Source organism: Bufo gargarizans, chromosome 3 (assembly GCF_014858855.1).
Source record: "Bufo gargarizans isolate SCDJY-AF-19 chromosome 3, ASM1485885v1, whole genome shotgun sequence".
Classification (NCBI taxonomy): Eukaryota; Metazoa; Chordata; class Amphibia; order Anura; family Bufonidae; genus Bufo; species Bufo gargarizans.
In genome coordinates, this window is record NC_058082.1 from 464,567,909 (window position 1) to 464,582,316 (window position 14,408).

General features: G+C 44.8%; 1 protein-coding gene across 2 annotated transcripts in view; it reads left to right on the plus strand.

Moving 5' to 3' along the window:
• The window catches only part of CORO6 (coronin 6), a 147,550-nt gene that overhangs the window by 111,947 nt on the left and 21,195 nt on the right, over window positions 1-14,408 (plus strand). For both annotated transcript variants that reach the window (XM_044283644.1, XM_044283643.1), the window contains exons 4-5: window positions 11,906-12,035; window positions 13,869-14,050. In XM_044283644.1, the coding sequence (XP_044139579.1) occupies window positions 11,906-12,035; window positions 13,869-14,050 (312 nt within the window). The remainder of the gene's footprint in view (window positions 1-11,905; window positions 12,036-13,868; window positions 14,051-14,408) is intronic.

Genomic DNA, 14,408 nt, shown 5'->3' on the forward strand with positions numbered 1-14,408 from the left:
CCTTACAGGGGGGTGATCAATGACAGGGGGGTGATCAATGATAGGGAAGTGATCAGGAAGTCTATATGCTTGATCACCCCCTTGTCATTGATCACCCCCCTGTAAGGCTCCATTCAGACGTCCGCATGTGTTTTGCGGATCCGATCCATGTATCAGTGGATCCGTAAAAATCATACGGACGTCTGAATGGAGCCTTACAGGGGGGTGATCAATGACAGGGGGGTGATCAATGACAGGGGGGTGATCAGGGAGTCTATATGGGGTGATCAGGGGTGATCAGTGGTTCATAAAGGGTTAATAGGTGACGGGGGGGGGGGGTGTAGTGTAGTGTAGTGTTTTGTGGTACTTTACACAGCTGCCTGTGTCCTCTGGTGGTCGATCCAAACAAAAGGGACCACCAGAGGACCAGGTAGGAGGTATATTAGACGCTGTTATGAAAACAGCGTCTAATATACCTGTTAGGGGTTAAAAAAATCACATCTCCAGCCTGCCAGCGAGCGATCGCCGCTGGCAGGCTGGAGATCCACTCGCTTACCTTCCGTTCCTGTGAGCGCGCGTGCCTGTGTGCGCGCGTTCACAGGAAATCTCGCGTCTCGCGAGAGGACGCGTATATGCGTCCAGGAGGAGTAAAGCAACCACCTCCCGGACGCATATGTGCGTACAGCGGTCGGGAGGTGGTTAATAAAGAATCAAGGGCATGTTTCTCCTCCACAGGGAAATTATAATGTACCCAAACCTATCCTGGAAGTTTCATGGATTTTGGTTTCCCACAAGGTAAATGAGTGACATTAAGCTTGTTTTTTGGGGCGCTTAATGTGGTTTAACGTACAAAAAACAACTTAGATGTTAACTGGTTTCCCCCAAACTTCCTATACTACAAGACTCTCTCTATGCCAACATATTTGGAAGATTTTGGGTCATTTGAGAAAACATACCAAAAATTATTCACATTAAACTATTTTATTCCCATCCTAAAACATTTAATGTGAACAACTTAATGTAAAAAGAGCTTAATGTACATAAACCTCAATTAATTGCCTTATTGAGTGACGTTAGGCTCGCATAGCCCCTACTTCCTTTTGTGCAGTGGCTATTAGAAATGTAAAGGATTATTCACAAAGCTAGCCGCAGGATCAGCCATAGCTCCGGCTCAGGTCTTAGTCTGTCTTGGATGTGGTGACGCATTGGGGATCCCAGCATGCATCTGTGGTTGCTGGGCCACAAATGAGTCCCTGCACCTTGTGAGGAGGAGTAGGCTACCTCCAGGTACACCTGCATTTAATTTATCCAATCAATATGCTCCCATTTGGAGACTCATATAAATAGAGCTAGGACCACACTTTACAGAGGTGCCTTGATGGTGGCAGTGTGGCCTCTACATATTTTTTGCTAAAGGTTTGTGCAACTAAAACCTCAGCTTTTAATGTATACTGTTAGGGTAATTTGTTTTGTTGCATGCCAGCTGGCAGGCAGGTTTTCTATTGTTGTAAGCCTTCCCACGTGCACCCTGCTACCAAGGCTGGTTATAAATTTATGTGGTTACCATCTTTTTCCAGGTCTTAGTTCAGTCTCTCTCCAGGTTTGGTCTGAGGGTGGGAGTGCTCAAGTGTAGGAAAAGTTTGACTAGGACTGAGGCCTACAGGAGGCCTCACATGCTGATTGAGGAGGAGAACCAGAGAACCTGGATGTCTACCCAAGGTACATGGTACTGAAATGGACCTCAGGAGCAAGTCTGGTGTTTCTCCTACTGAAGATCTCATGCTTATCACTATTGGGGCTCATTCACACAACAGTATTTTGCGTTCAGTATACTGCCTGTTTCTTGAGTTCAGTATGCGGTACATATACTGAACCATTCATTTCAATGGTTCAGCAAAAAAAAACTGAAGTGTCTCCGTGTGTATTCCGTTTCCGTATTTCCGTACCGTGAAAAGATAGAACATGTCCTATTCTTGTCCGCAAGTCACGGTGCTTTGCTCCATTCAAGTCAATGGGTCCACAAAAAAACAGAACACATACGGAAATGCATCCGTATGTCTTCCGTATCCGTTCTGTTTTTGCTGAACCATCTATTGAAAATGTTATGCCCAGCCCAATTTTTTCTATGTAATTACTATATACTGTATATGGCATACGGAAAAACGGAAAGAGAAACGGAAACACAACAGAAACAAAAAAACGGAACAACGGATCCGTAAAAAAACGGAGCGCAAAACACTGAAAAAGCCATACGGTCGTGTGCATGAGCCCTTAAGCTGTTGCTCTAATACCCAGTGTCAGCCCGTGCTCCTATACATCTAAGTTGTTTTTTGTACGTTAAGCCACATTAAGCTCCCTAAAAATCAAGCTTAAAGTCACTCATTTGCCTTGTGGGTAGCAACAATCCATGAAACTTCCAGGATAGGTTTGGGAAGCTGAGATCTTAGGTTGTGCAAAGTTTCAAGGCAATTGATTGAGGTTTAGGCACATTATGGTACATTAAGCCATTTTCACATTAAATGTTTTAGGATGTCCCTCTCTAAATGCTGTTAACAGCAGCTCAGACAAGATGGCTACACAAGGCATACATTTTTGGGCTACCAGGCATACATTTTCATAGGAATACATGAATGGGTCTGGAACAGCAAGGGCCACTGTTTGTTAGGGGTTCACGACTCTGGCTCATAGAGGGGGTCCAAAGCAACAGACCCCTCTGTGATGCCCATATGTTCTAATAGGGCATTTGAAAAGAGACTGCCATAGCAAGTTTTTAAATGCAAGTGTGGATGAGATCTTACATTTAGGCTCAATTCACACGTCCGTGGTGTGTTGCACCCCCATAGAAATGCCTTTTCTTGTCCGCAGCTGCGGACAAGAATAGGACATGTTCTATCTTTTGCCGAGCTGCGGACCCGAAGATCGGGGCCGCGCTCCGCAAATGCGGATGCGGACAGCACACTGTGTGCTGTCCGCATCCATTCCGTCCCCATAGAAAATGAATGGGTCCGCACCCGTTCCACAAAATTCCGGAACGGATGCGGACCCATTTGCGGACATGTGAATGGACCCTAAAGAGAGTTCTCTGGTCCAATACCTAATAACCTCTGTTAACACCTTAACGCCCCAGGATGAGATGGCTCGTTCTCAAACGCCGGCACTTAGCGCTCGAGGACGAGCACTCTCGTCCTGGAATCGTTCCTCCCCCGCGTGCGGTCCCCCCGGTCAGCAGCAGAGATCCAGCGGTTAGTGACAGCCGGATCCCTGCTGCATCCACCAGCATCGGCGATAACGCCGATGCCGGTGGATTAACCTCTCATATGCCACGGTCAGCGCTGACCGCGGCATATGGGAGGTTTGTGCTCCCTCACCTGATGGATCGGGTCCCCGCTGTGCTGTGGCGGGGACTCGATCATTGCCATGGCAGCCCCAAGCCATTCTGAGGCTTGGGGCCTGTGAACTATGGAAGCCTAAGAGGCCCAGCCCCCAGGCTGGGTCTCCTAGGCAACTGTTAGCGTCTTACAGTGTAAGACACTAACAGTTCAATACAGCACAAAAAAAATTAAAGTTTCAAGTAAAAAAAAATAAAGCGTCATTTTCCAAAAATAAAGTAAAAAAATTAGGGAAAATACATATAGACATATTAGGTATCGTTGTGTCCGTATCGACCAGCTCTATAAACATATCACATGACCTAACCCCTCAGATGAACACCGTAAAAAAAAAAAAACTGTGCTAAATAAAAAAAAAATTGTCACCTTACATCACAAAAAGTACAACAGCAAGCGATCAAAAAGGTGTACGCCCATCAAAATAGTACCAATCTAACCGTCACCTCTAACGTCATCGGCGCAGGCGCACTGAGGGAGTGCTGAGGAGGTGAGCCTCCTTATCTCAGAGCGCCTGCGCCGAATCAACACAGGCGCGTGATTTTTGAAATGCTGACAGGGCCGGCCGGAGGAGGAGATCGCGGCTGGCCCTGTCAATCAACACAAGGAGGGGGCGGTTTTCTGCGGCTGCTACCAGCAAGTAGACGCCCTACTTGCTGGTAGAAAGGTAATTAGCATATCATAAAAGTACGTTTTTGGCTAAATCTACTGAACGAAAATTATTAACAACATAATGTATGGCAATATGGCAGGATAGGGATTATAAGTAGACCAAAAAAAAAATATATGCGTTTAGTGGGGTGACAAAAGCCCTTTAAAAAGTTGGTTTTTGAAAATTTCTGAGAAATTTCAAGATTTACTTCTAAACTTCTAAGCCTTGTAACATCCGCAAAAAATAAAATATAATTCCCAAAATGATCCAAACATGAAGTAGACATATGGGGAATGTAAAGTAATAACTATTTTTGGAGGTATTACTATGTATTATAGAAGTAGAGAAATTGAAACTTAAAAATTTGCTAATTTTTCCACATTTTTTTTATAAATGAAAATGAATTTTTTTGACTCCATTTTACCAGTGTCATGAAGTACAATAGGTGATGAAAAAACTATCTTAGAATGGCCTGGATAAGTCAAAGAGTTTTAAAGTTATCACCACATAAAGTGACACTGGTCAGATTTGCAAAAAATGGCCTGGTCCTTAAGGTGAAAATGAGCCCGGTCCTTAAGGGGTTAAAGGGAATATCTGTATCCATGTCTCAAAGGAAGCTAAATTGTGGCTTATTCTGTAGTATCATCGTTGGACAGAGCTCCACTGCATCGATGGACGATAAAATGCCTAAACACAACATTTAGTAAAAAAAATTGTATTATGATGTCCTCATTTGCATACCAATCATTAAATTAGGCTGCTGCGAATGAGCCTTAATGAGTATCAGACAGCTTGGTCATGGCTGTGGCATGTCTTGTTACGTATGTGCTCTCCTCATTTATTAACCATAGAAGGACAATCTTAATGACCATGATAGGATCATGTCTCTCCTAAACCTCAAGGCAGAGTTCTTAACGGTTCTTTATAGCTTGGATTGCACTAGAGCTAAACAATGGCTGGCAGTAACCATTAAACCGTCACAAAGAAGCAAGGACTGAGACAAATCAAATGTGGATCGTCCCATAAAGTTTTCTAAAAGGTATAAAACTGCTATAAATTAATACAAACAAAAAAATTCTCCACCACTACTTATGCCTTTTGCACACAAACGTTTTTTTTTTCAGTTTCCGTTCCGTTTTTTCGCGTTCCGTATACGGAACAATTTATTTCAATGGATCCGCAAAAAATCAGAAGGTGATTAGTATGCCTTCTGTTTCCGTATTTCCGTTTTTCTGTTCCGTTCAAAGAGAGAACATGTCCAATTATTGTCCACATAACAGACAAGGATGCTAGTGTTCTATCAGGGCCAGCTGTTCCGTTACGCAAAAAAGGGAATGCACACGGACGTCAACCGCAAAATACTGAAAAAGCCGTACGGTCGTGTGCAAGAGGCCTTAAAGGGAACCTGTCACTGGGATTTTGTGCATAGAGCTGAGGACATGGGCTGCTAGATGGCCGCTAGCACATCTGCAATAGGCCTCATGCACACGACCGTTGTGTGCATCCGTGGCCGTTGTGCCGTTTTCCGTTTTTTTTCGCGGACCCATTGACTTTCAATGGGTCCGTGGAAAAATCGGAAAATGCACCGTTTTGCAGCCGAGGCCGTGATCCGTGTATCCTGTCCGTCAAAAAAATATGACCTGTCCTATTTTTTTGACGGACAACGGTTCACGGACCCATTCAAGTCAATGGGTCCGTGAAAGAACACGGATGCACACAAGATTGGCATCCGTGTCCGTGATCCGTGGCCGTAGGTTACTTTCATACAGACGGATCCGAAGATCCGTCTGTATAAAAGCTTTTTCAGATCTAAGTTTTCACTTCGTGAAAACTCATATCCGACAGTATATTCTAACACAGAAGCGTTCCCATGGTGATGGGGACGCTTCTAGTTAGAATACACTACAAACTTTGTAAAAGACTGCCCCCTGCTGCCTGGCAGCACCCGATCTCTTACAGGGGGATATGATAGCACAATTAACCCCTTCAGGTGCGGCACCTGAAGGGGTTAATTGTACTATCATATCCCCCTGTAAGAGATCAGGGCTGCCAGGCAGCAGGGGGCAGACCCCCCCCCTCCCCAGTTTGAATATCGTTGGTGGCACAGTGTGCGCCCCCCCATCGGGCCCCCTTCCTCCCCCTAGTGTAATAAATCATTGGTGGCACAGTGTGCGCCCCCCATCGGGCCCCCCCTTCCTCCCTCTATTGTTATAAATCGTTGGTGGCACAGTGTGCGCCCCCCATCGGGCCCCCCCCTTCCTCCCTCTATTGTTATAAATCGTTGGTGGCACAGTGTGGCCCCCCATCAGGCCCCCCCTCCCTCCCTCTATTGTAATAAACCATTGGTGGCACAGTGTGCACCCCCCATTGGCCCCCCTCCCTCTATAGCAGTAACAACATTGGTGGCAGTGTGCGGCCTCCCATCTCCCCCCCCCGATCATTGGTGGCAGCGGAGTTCCGATCGGAGTCCCAGTTTAATCGCTGGGGCTCCGATCGGTAACCATGGCAACCAGGAACCTACTGCAGCCCTGGTTGCCATGGTTCCTTAGCAATAGTACAACAGTAGAAGATTCATACTTACCTGCTTGCTGCTGTGATGTCTGTGACCGGCCGGGAGCTCCTCCTACTGGTAAGTGACAGTTCTTTAGCAATGCGCCGCACAGACCTGTCACTTACCAGTAGGTGGAGCTCCCGGCCGGACACAGACATCGCAGCAGCAAGCAGGTAACTATGAATCTTCTACTATTGTACTATTGCTAAGTAACCATGGCAACCAGGACTGCAGTAGCGTCCTGGTTGCCATGGTTACCGATCGGAGCCCCAGCGATTAAACTGGGACTCCGATCGTAACTCCGCTGCCACCAATGATCGGGGGGGGGGGGGAGATGGGAGGCCGCACACTGGCCACCAATGTTGTTACTGCTATAGAGGGAGGGGGGCCGATGGGGGGCGCACACTGTGCCACCAACGATTTATAACAATAGAGGGAGGAAGGGGGGGCCCGATGGGGGGTGCACACTGTGCCACCAACGATTTATTACACTAGAGGGAGGAAGGGGGGCCCGATGGGGGCGCACACTGTGCCACCAACGATTTATTACACTAGAGGGAAGACCGGGGGCCCGATGGGGGGCGCACACTGTGCCACCAACGATATTCAAACTGGGGAGGGGGGGGGGTCTGCCCCCTGCTGCCTGGCAGCCCTGATCTCTTACAGGGGGATATGATAGTACAATTAACCCCTTCAGGTGCCGCACCTGAAGGGGTTAATTGTGCTATCATATCCCCCTGTAAGAGACGGGTGCTGCCAGGCAGCAGGGGGCAGTCTTGTACAAAGTTTGTAGTGTATTCTAACTAGAAGCGTCCCCATCACCATGGGAATGCCTCTGTGTTAGAATATACTGTCGGATCTGAGTTTCACGATGTAGCTCATATCCTACAGTATATTCTAACATAGAGGCGTTCCCATGGTGATGGGGACGCTTCAAGTTAAAATATACCATCGGATTGGAGAAAACTCCAATCCGATGGTATAAAAGAACTCCAGACTTTACATTGAAAGTCAATGGGGACGGATCCGTTTGAAATGGCACCATATTGTGTCAACGTCAAACGGATCCGTCCCCATTGACTTGCATTGTAATTCAGGACGGATCCGTTTGGCTCCGCACGGCCAGGCGGACACCAAAACGACTTTTTTTTCATGTCCGTGGATCCTCCAAAAATCAAGGAAGACCCACGGACGAAAAAACGGTCACGGATCACGGACCTACGGACCCCGTTTTTGCGGACCATGAAAATAAACTGTCGTGTGCATGAGGCCATACCCAGTCCCCATAGCTCTGTGTGCTTTTATTGTGTAAAAAAATTATTTGCTACATATGCAAATTAACCTGAGATGTGTCCTGTACATGAGATGAGTCAGGGACAGGACTCATTTCAGGTTAATTTGCATATGTATCAAATTGTTTTTTTTACACAATGAAAGCACACAGAGCTATGGGGACTGGGTATTGCGGATGTGCTAGCGGCCATCTAGCAGCCCATGTCCTCAGCTCTATACACAAAATCCCGGTGACAGGTTCCCTTTAAGTACAAGAAAAATGTCTCAGTATAGCCATACTATTGTATTTACTAATGTGATTACGCCCAGAATGAGGTGCAAAATTTGGTACATTTTTAGCGCCTAATGTTGCATAAACTTTTAGGCATAGTTATGAAAAAGAAGAATCCACTGTGTCTCGCTCAAAGAGGGGTGTGGTTTAGCAGAAAAGGGGCGTGGCTCAAGATGCAACAATGCATGCCACAATTGTGTCAAAATGATGGCACAAAATTTGGGGGCAAAGTGAGCAAACTATTGGGTGCATCACAATTATCATACAGTGGGAGGCACAGTGTGTAGGTTTACACTTCCTACATTGTAAGCAGGGTTAACCTCTTAAGACTGGGCCTATTTTCATTTAAACCTTTTTTATTTTTTTTCTCCCCACGTTCCAATAGCCATAAATTTTTTAATTTTTCCATTCACATAGCTATATGACGGCTTATTTTTTGCAGGACAAGATGCATTTTTTAATGCCACCATTTAATTTACCATGCCTTGTATTGGAAAATGGGGAAAAATTCTTTGTGTGGCAAAATTGAGAAAAAAAAACTGCATTCCGCCAAGGTTTTGGGGGTTTTCACATCACAGCATTCACTATGCACTAAAACTGATTAAACCCTCTTATTCTGCGGCTAAATACGAATGTGGCGATATCAAACTTGAATACTTTTTATTTTGTTTTACCAGGCGGCTGGTAGATCATTGTGTTGTCTATTCCCCCAACCATAGGGGATCTGCCATATTGAGGATTATCATACTCTCTTGACCGACCAGCATCGGATTACCATCTCCTTTGCAGATTTGCGCCCCAGCACCCAGGGGTGGCAAATACAAGTTTGTTTATTATTTTTTGACCCAGTTACTACCGGGGGGTATATACCGGCGACTTTTTGTTTTCCTTTTATCCTTGTTGCAAATTTCCCCTGAAGAGTCGACACGGACAGAAACGTGCCACGTTGGGAGGTCACTAGGAATTTACTAACTGGCTACTCTCTCTAGATTTAGGGATCAGGTCCGAAGTAGGGACAGGTATCCGGACGGGGTCGCCCCTATCGGGCGGATGCTCTGTATAGATCGGCAGAATGAAACCAGCCCCCTTCCCCTCTCATAGGGTCTTTTAGGGTACAGTTCTGCATCAACTGTACAGACGCCACCCCACAGTGTGACCTCGTTTCTAGTATATACCTGACATCCATGAACCATCCACCTAGACACCCCTGATGATCCCAGTATTCTCACTGGTCTGGTAAGACTGCTCACACCTTCACCAGGTGGAGCAGGTTTATTATTAGTTCTCTACCAGTACTGGGATACCAGGCTTGGACCCCATATATGTCTTTTAGATATTGCATCAATGTGGTGTGTTTTAGTTGCATATTGAATTAAAAGTTATATTTTAGACAGTGATACTCCTCCCCCTCTAGTGGGTCCTTCGATTTTTGACACTGGAGTGTTAGCTAGGTCTATATACATTTAGAGCCTTTATTGTATTGTCTTTTACTATTTTACTACTTTTGGAAAGATCTAAATTTTCTTTTCATCGCTATAGCCATAACTTTTCTATATTTCGGTCTACAGAGCTGTAGGAGAGCTTGTTTTTTGCGTGGCAAACTTTTAGTTTTTATTGATACCATTTTTGTAGTATGCACAACGTTTTGATCACCGTTATTTAATTTTTGGGGGAGGACAAGATGACAAAAAAAAAGGTAAATCGGGGGCTCAGATCGGAGGGCAGAGGTAACTGCTGCGATCACCGCTCCCTGTCAGTGCGGGCAGGTGCCGGCTGTATAAAACATGACCGTATCTATTCTGTGGTCTACAAATCGCGGAACAGCAAAATACAGATTTCACGGGCCCCATTGAAAAAATGACAATTCTTAGGCCTCTTTCACACGGGCGTTGCGGGAAAATGTGCGGGTGCGTTGCAGGAACATGCGTGATTTTTCAGTGCGAGTGCAAAACATTGTAATGCGTTTTGCACTCGCGTGAGAAAAATCGCGCATGTTTGGTTCCCAAACCCGAACTTCTTCACAGAAGTTCGGGCTTCGGATCTGTGTTCTGTAGATTGTATTATTTTCCCTTATAACATGGTTATAAGGGAAAATAATAGCATTCTGAATACAGAATGCATAGTAAAATAGCGCTGGAGGGGTTAAAAAAAATATATTATTTTTAACTCACCTTAATCCACTTGCTCACGCAGCCCGGCATTTTTTCTGTCTGTCTTCTGTGCTGTGTGGATGAACAGGACCTGTGGTGACGTCACTCCGGTCATCACATGGTCCATCACCATGGTAAAAGATCATGTGATGGATCATGCGATGACCGGAGTGACGTCACCACAGGTCCTGTTCATCCACACAGCACAGAAGACAGAAGAGATGCCGGGCTGCGCGAGCAAGTGGATTAAGGTGAGTAAAAATATATATATTTTTTTTTAACCCCTCCAGCCCTATTGTACTATGTATTCTGTATTCAGAATGCTATTATTTTCCCTTATAACCGTGTTATAAGGGAAAATAATAATGATCGGGTCTCCATCCCGATCGTCTCCTAGCAACCGTGCGTGAAAATCCCACCGCATCCGCACTTGCTTGTGGATTCTTGCGATTTTCACGCAACCCCATTCATTTCGATGGGGCCTGCGGTACGTGAAAAACGCTCAAAATAGAGCATGCTGCGATTTTCCCGCAACGCATAAGTGATGCGTGAAAATCACCGCTCATGTGAACAGCCCCATAGAAATGAATGGGTCGGGATTCAGTGCGGGTGCAATGCGTTCAGCTCACGCATCGCATCCGCGCGGAATACTCGCCCGTGTGAAAGGGGCCTTATCCACAAATCAGGCAAGAATAGAGCATTTTCTAAAATCTAGGGCTCGGCCACAGGGATGCAGACAGTGCACTGATGATATCCACATGCTGTCCACATTTCTAATGGCCCCATAGAAATGAATGGGTCCACGTGCGACCCACACAAAATAATAAGGACTAGGACTGAGCTGTTGGTCGTGTGTGACTACTGTGCACAATACGTGGATTTTCTGAGAGAGAATCAGAATAACAGGGGGCACCATAACAAACATATATCTGTATAATTCTATACACTGAACCTTTAAAAATAGTTTTATGTGATCTAACAACCTAAACTGGTATTAAGGACTCCCCTTTAACTTCACAACATTTTACATTTTTTTAAATTAAGGTGTCCAATTTCTCTCTCTTAAAGGGGTAGTGTCATAAAACATTTTCTACATTTTTCAAACCAGCACCAAGATCTGAATACTTTTGTAATTGCATGTAATTCAAAACTTAGCCACTGAGCTATTCAATAAAATGGATCTTTATAGCGCCACCTGCTGCTTGTGGTTTTCCTTATTTTTTTGTCCGTCTCACTGAGCTGGTCGCACACACTCAGTTTAAATCTTCAACTGCCACCTGCCATATGTTTAGTTAGAATCTGTGGCAGTTACAGGGAGAGAGCTGCGGCAGAAAGGACTCGCCCTCTGAGCTGCCAGGCTGTAGACAATCTAGCAGAGCAATTCGAGCAATGAATGGGGAGATCTCTGGATCCATGTGAGGTGCAGGGCTGGTTCTAACGTTGTTACGAAGTCATTGTCATCTACTATATATTGTATGATTTTTATTTTGTACATCATTTATGGCATAATTCCTTATATATCGGTTTCTGGTTTTCATTGTATTAATTTTCAAAATGTCATGTTTTGTGTTAAATTTAATAAATGATGGACATATAAATACATAACTTACATTTTCTTCTCAGGTTTGGCAAATCCCAGACTACACACCAGTGCGATCAATAACTGAACCTATTGTGACGCTGGAAGGTCACTCAAAGAGAGTGGGAATTATTACATGGCATCCCTCAGCCCGCAATGTGTTACTGAGTGCAGGTAACCCCCTAATACTGATGAATGGCTGGCCCTACTGACCAGGCATGCATATTTACTGCAGGTGACCTATCCTGAGGATAGAAAGGTAAAGAAAAATTATGGGCAGAAAAAAAATTGAGCTTAGAATCAATATTTGCCCTTAAAGGGGTTGGCCCATCCCAGACATTGGTGGTATATCACTAGGATATGCGATCAATGTCTGATAAGTGCGGGCCCTACCTGTGGGACCTGCACCTATCTCTAGAATGGAGCCTGCAAAGTGAAGGAGAGCAGACCCCACATGCCTTTCCGCCCTCCATTCATTTCCATCGGAGTGGCAAAAATAGCCGAGCAGCACATTTGGCTATTTTCAGTAGTCCCATGGAAATGAGTGGGAAGTGCACCGTGCAAGTATGGCCCCCACTCCATTTACTTCTGTGGGGCCGACCCATAGGAATGAATGGAGGGCAGTCGCACATGTTCCGTTTGCAGGATCCGTTCTGGAGATAGGTGTGGATCCCACCTCTGGAACCCGCACCTATCAGACACTGGTGGCATATTCTAGCAATATGCCACCAATGTATGAGATGGGCAAGTGGAAAACAATCAACATTTTTTGTTTTTGCAAAATCACCCAGTCCTACTGCAGCTGCAACTAAGTGGATCTCACTGTATACACATTTATACAGCACCTAATTGGTTAAATGGGAGTTATTTTCATTGAGCTCCACCTATTGGTGACTGTACGCATCCAACGGTCTATCACTGAAAGACGGTGAAAAGGGAGCTCGACCAGAGTGGACATTCATTCAATTCAAAGCCGATCTGGTGTCTCAGAGCTCCTTCCAAATCTTTTCCATAACAGATGGAGGGATACTCAAGTCTAAATCAGAAATCTTCTGGAGTAAGATGTGCCAACTTTAACAGGCACAGGCCTCTTAGTAAATTTGAAACATCCTTGGGGCTCATGCACACGACCGTATGCCCTCCGAGACATACGGTCCGTGAGCAGGCCATATGTCCTGGAGCTGCATACATCGTGCGCATGGGATCTGCGGGACAATAGTCCCGCGGGTGGCCCGATGCGCACAGCGTCATAGTAACCTATGATGCTGTGCGCTACCGTGCGCACGATATATGCCTCTCCGGGACATATGGCTTGCTCACGGACCATATGTCTCGGAGGGCATACGGTCGTGTGCATAATCCCTTAGGAAGTCAATAAATCTGAAAAGCAAATCTGGCTTAGATTTGCACTATACTGTATGCTAATTTCTAGTATAAATTATCATACATTTTTGGGCAGCTGATTCCCCGCCCCATCCACTTAGCCCCATTCACTTTTTGGGAAAGAGGCGAGCACAGCAAAAATACTCAGAAAGTCAATCATTTATGCCCATAAGGCTACATGCAAATGACCGTATGTGTTTTGCGGTCCGCAAATTGCGGATCCGCAAAATAAAACGGATGAAATCTGTATGCCATCCGTTTTTTTTTTTTTTTTTGTGGATCCAATGTAACAATGCCTAAAACGGACAAGAATAGGACATGTTCTATTTTGTTTAATGGGGCTACAGAACGGACATACTGATGCGGACAGCACACGGTGTGCTCTCCGCATTTTTTGCGGCGCCGTTGAAATGAATAGGTCTGCATCCTATCCACAAAAAAACGGAACGGACACGGAAACAAACAACGTTCGTGTGCATGTAGCCTAAAGTGGCATATTCTCTCTGAAACTCAGTAAGTTAGAATTATACAATTTAGAATGATCTATTCTACTGTATATTGTTATGTTATTTTTTTTTATATTGTTACACATTTTTTTCCGTTTTACTTCTCCTTTACTGTTAGGCAGTGATAACATGCTCATTATCTGGAATGTGGGGACTGGTGAGGCACTTATTACTCTGGATGAGATGCATAGCGACCTCATCTACAATGTCTGTTGGAACTATAATGGAAGTCTCATCACCACTACCTGCAAAGATAAGAAATTACGTGTTATAGACCCTCGGAAGCAAGAAATAGTGGCTGTAAGTAATTCATATCCATTTTCCTCAGCCTTTTGTCCCAGTCCTGAGATCACTACATTATGAGTTGTATTATACCTTCAGACCACAGCAAGAGCTGCTTAATACATCAGTCCCTTCCCTATTATTCACCTTAAAGTAACAGCCAAAAGTTTTGAGACTGACACAAAGTTTGGTTTCCACAAAGTGTGCTGCATCAGTGTTTTTAGATCTTTTCGTCAGATGTTTCTATGGTACACTGAACTACAATTATAACCATTTCTTAAGTTATTTTTACTTTTTTTAGACAAATTCATCAAGTTTATAACTTTTCTTTTTTAAGATTTTTTCAAATCACTCTGCCATGCTGGATATCAATTTC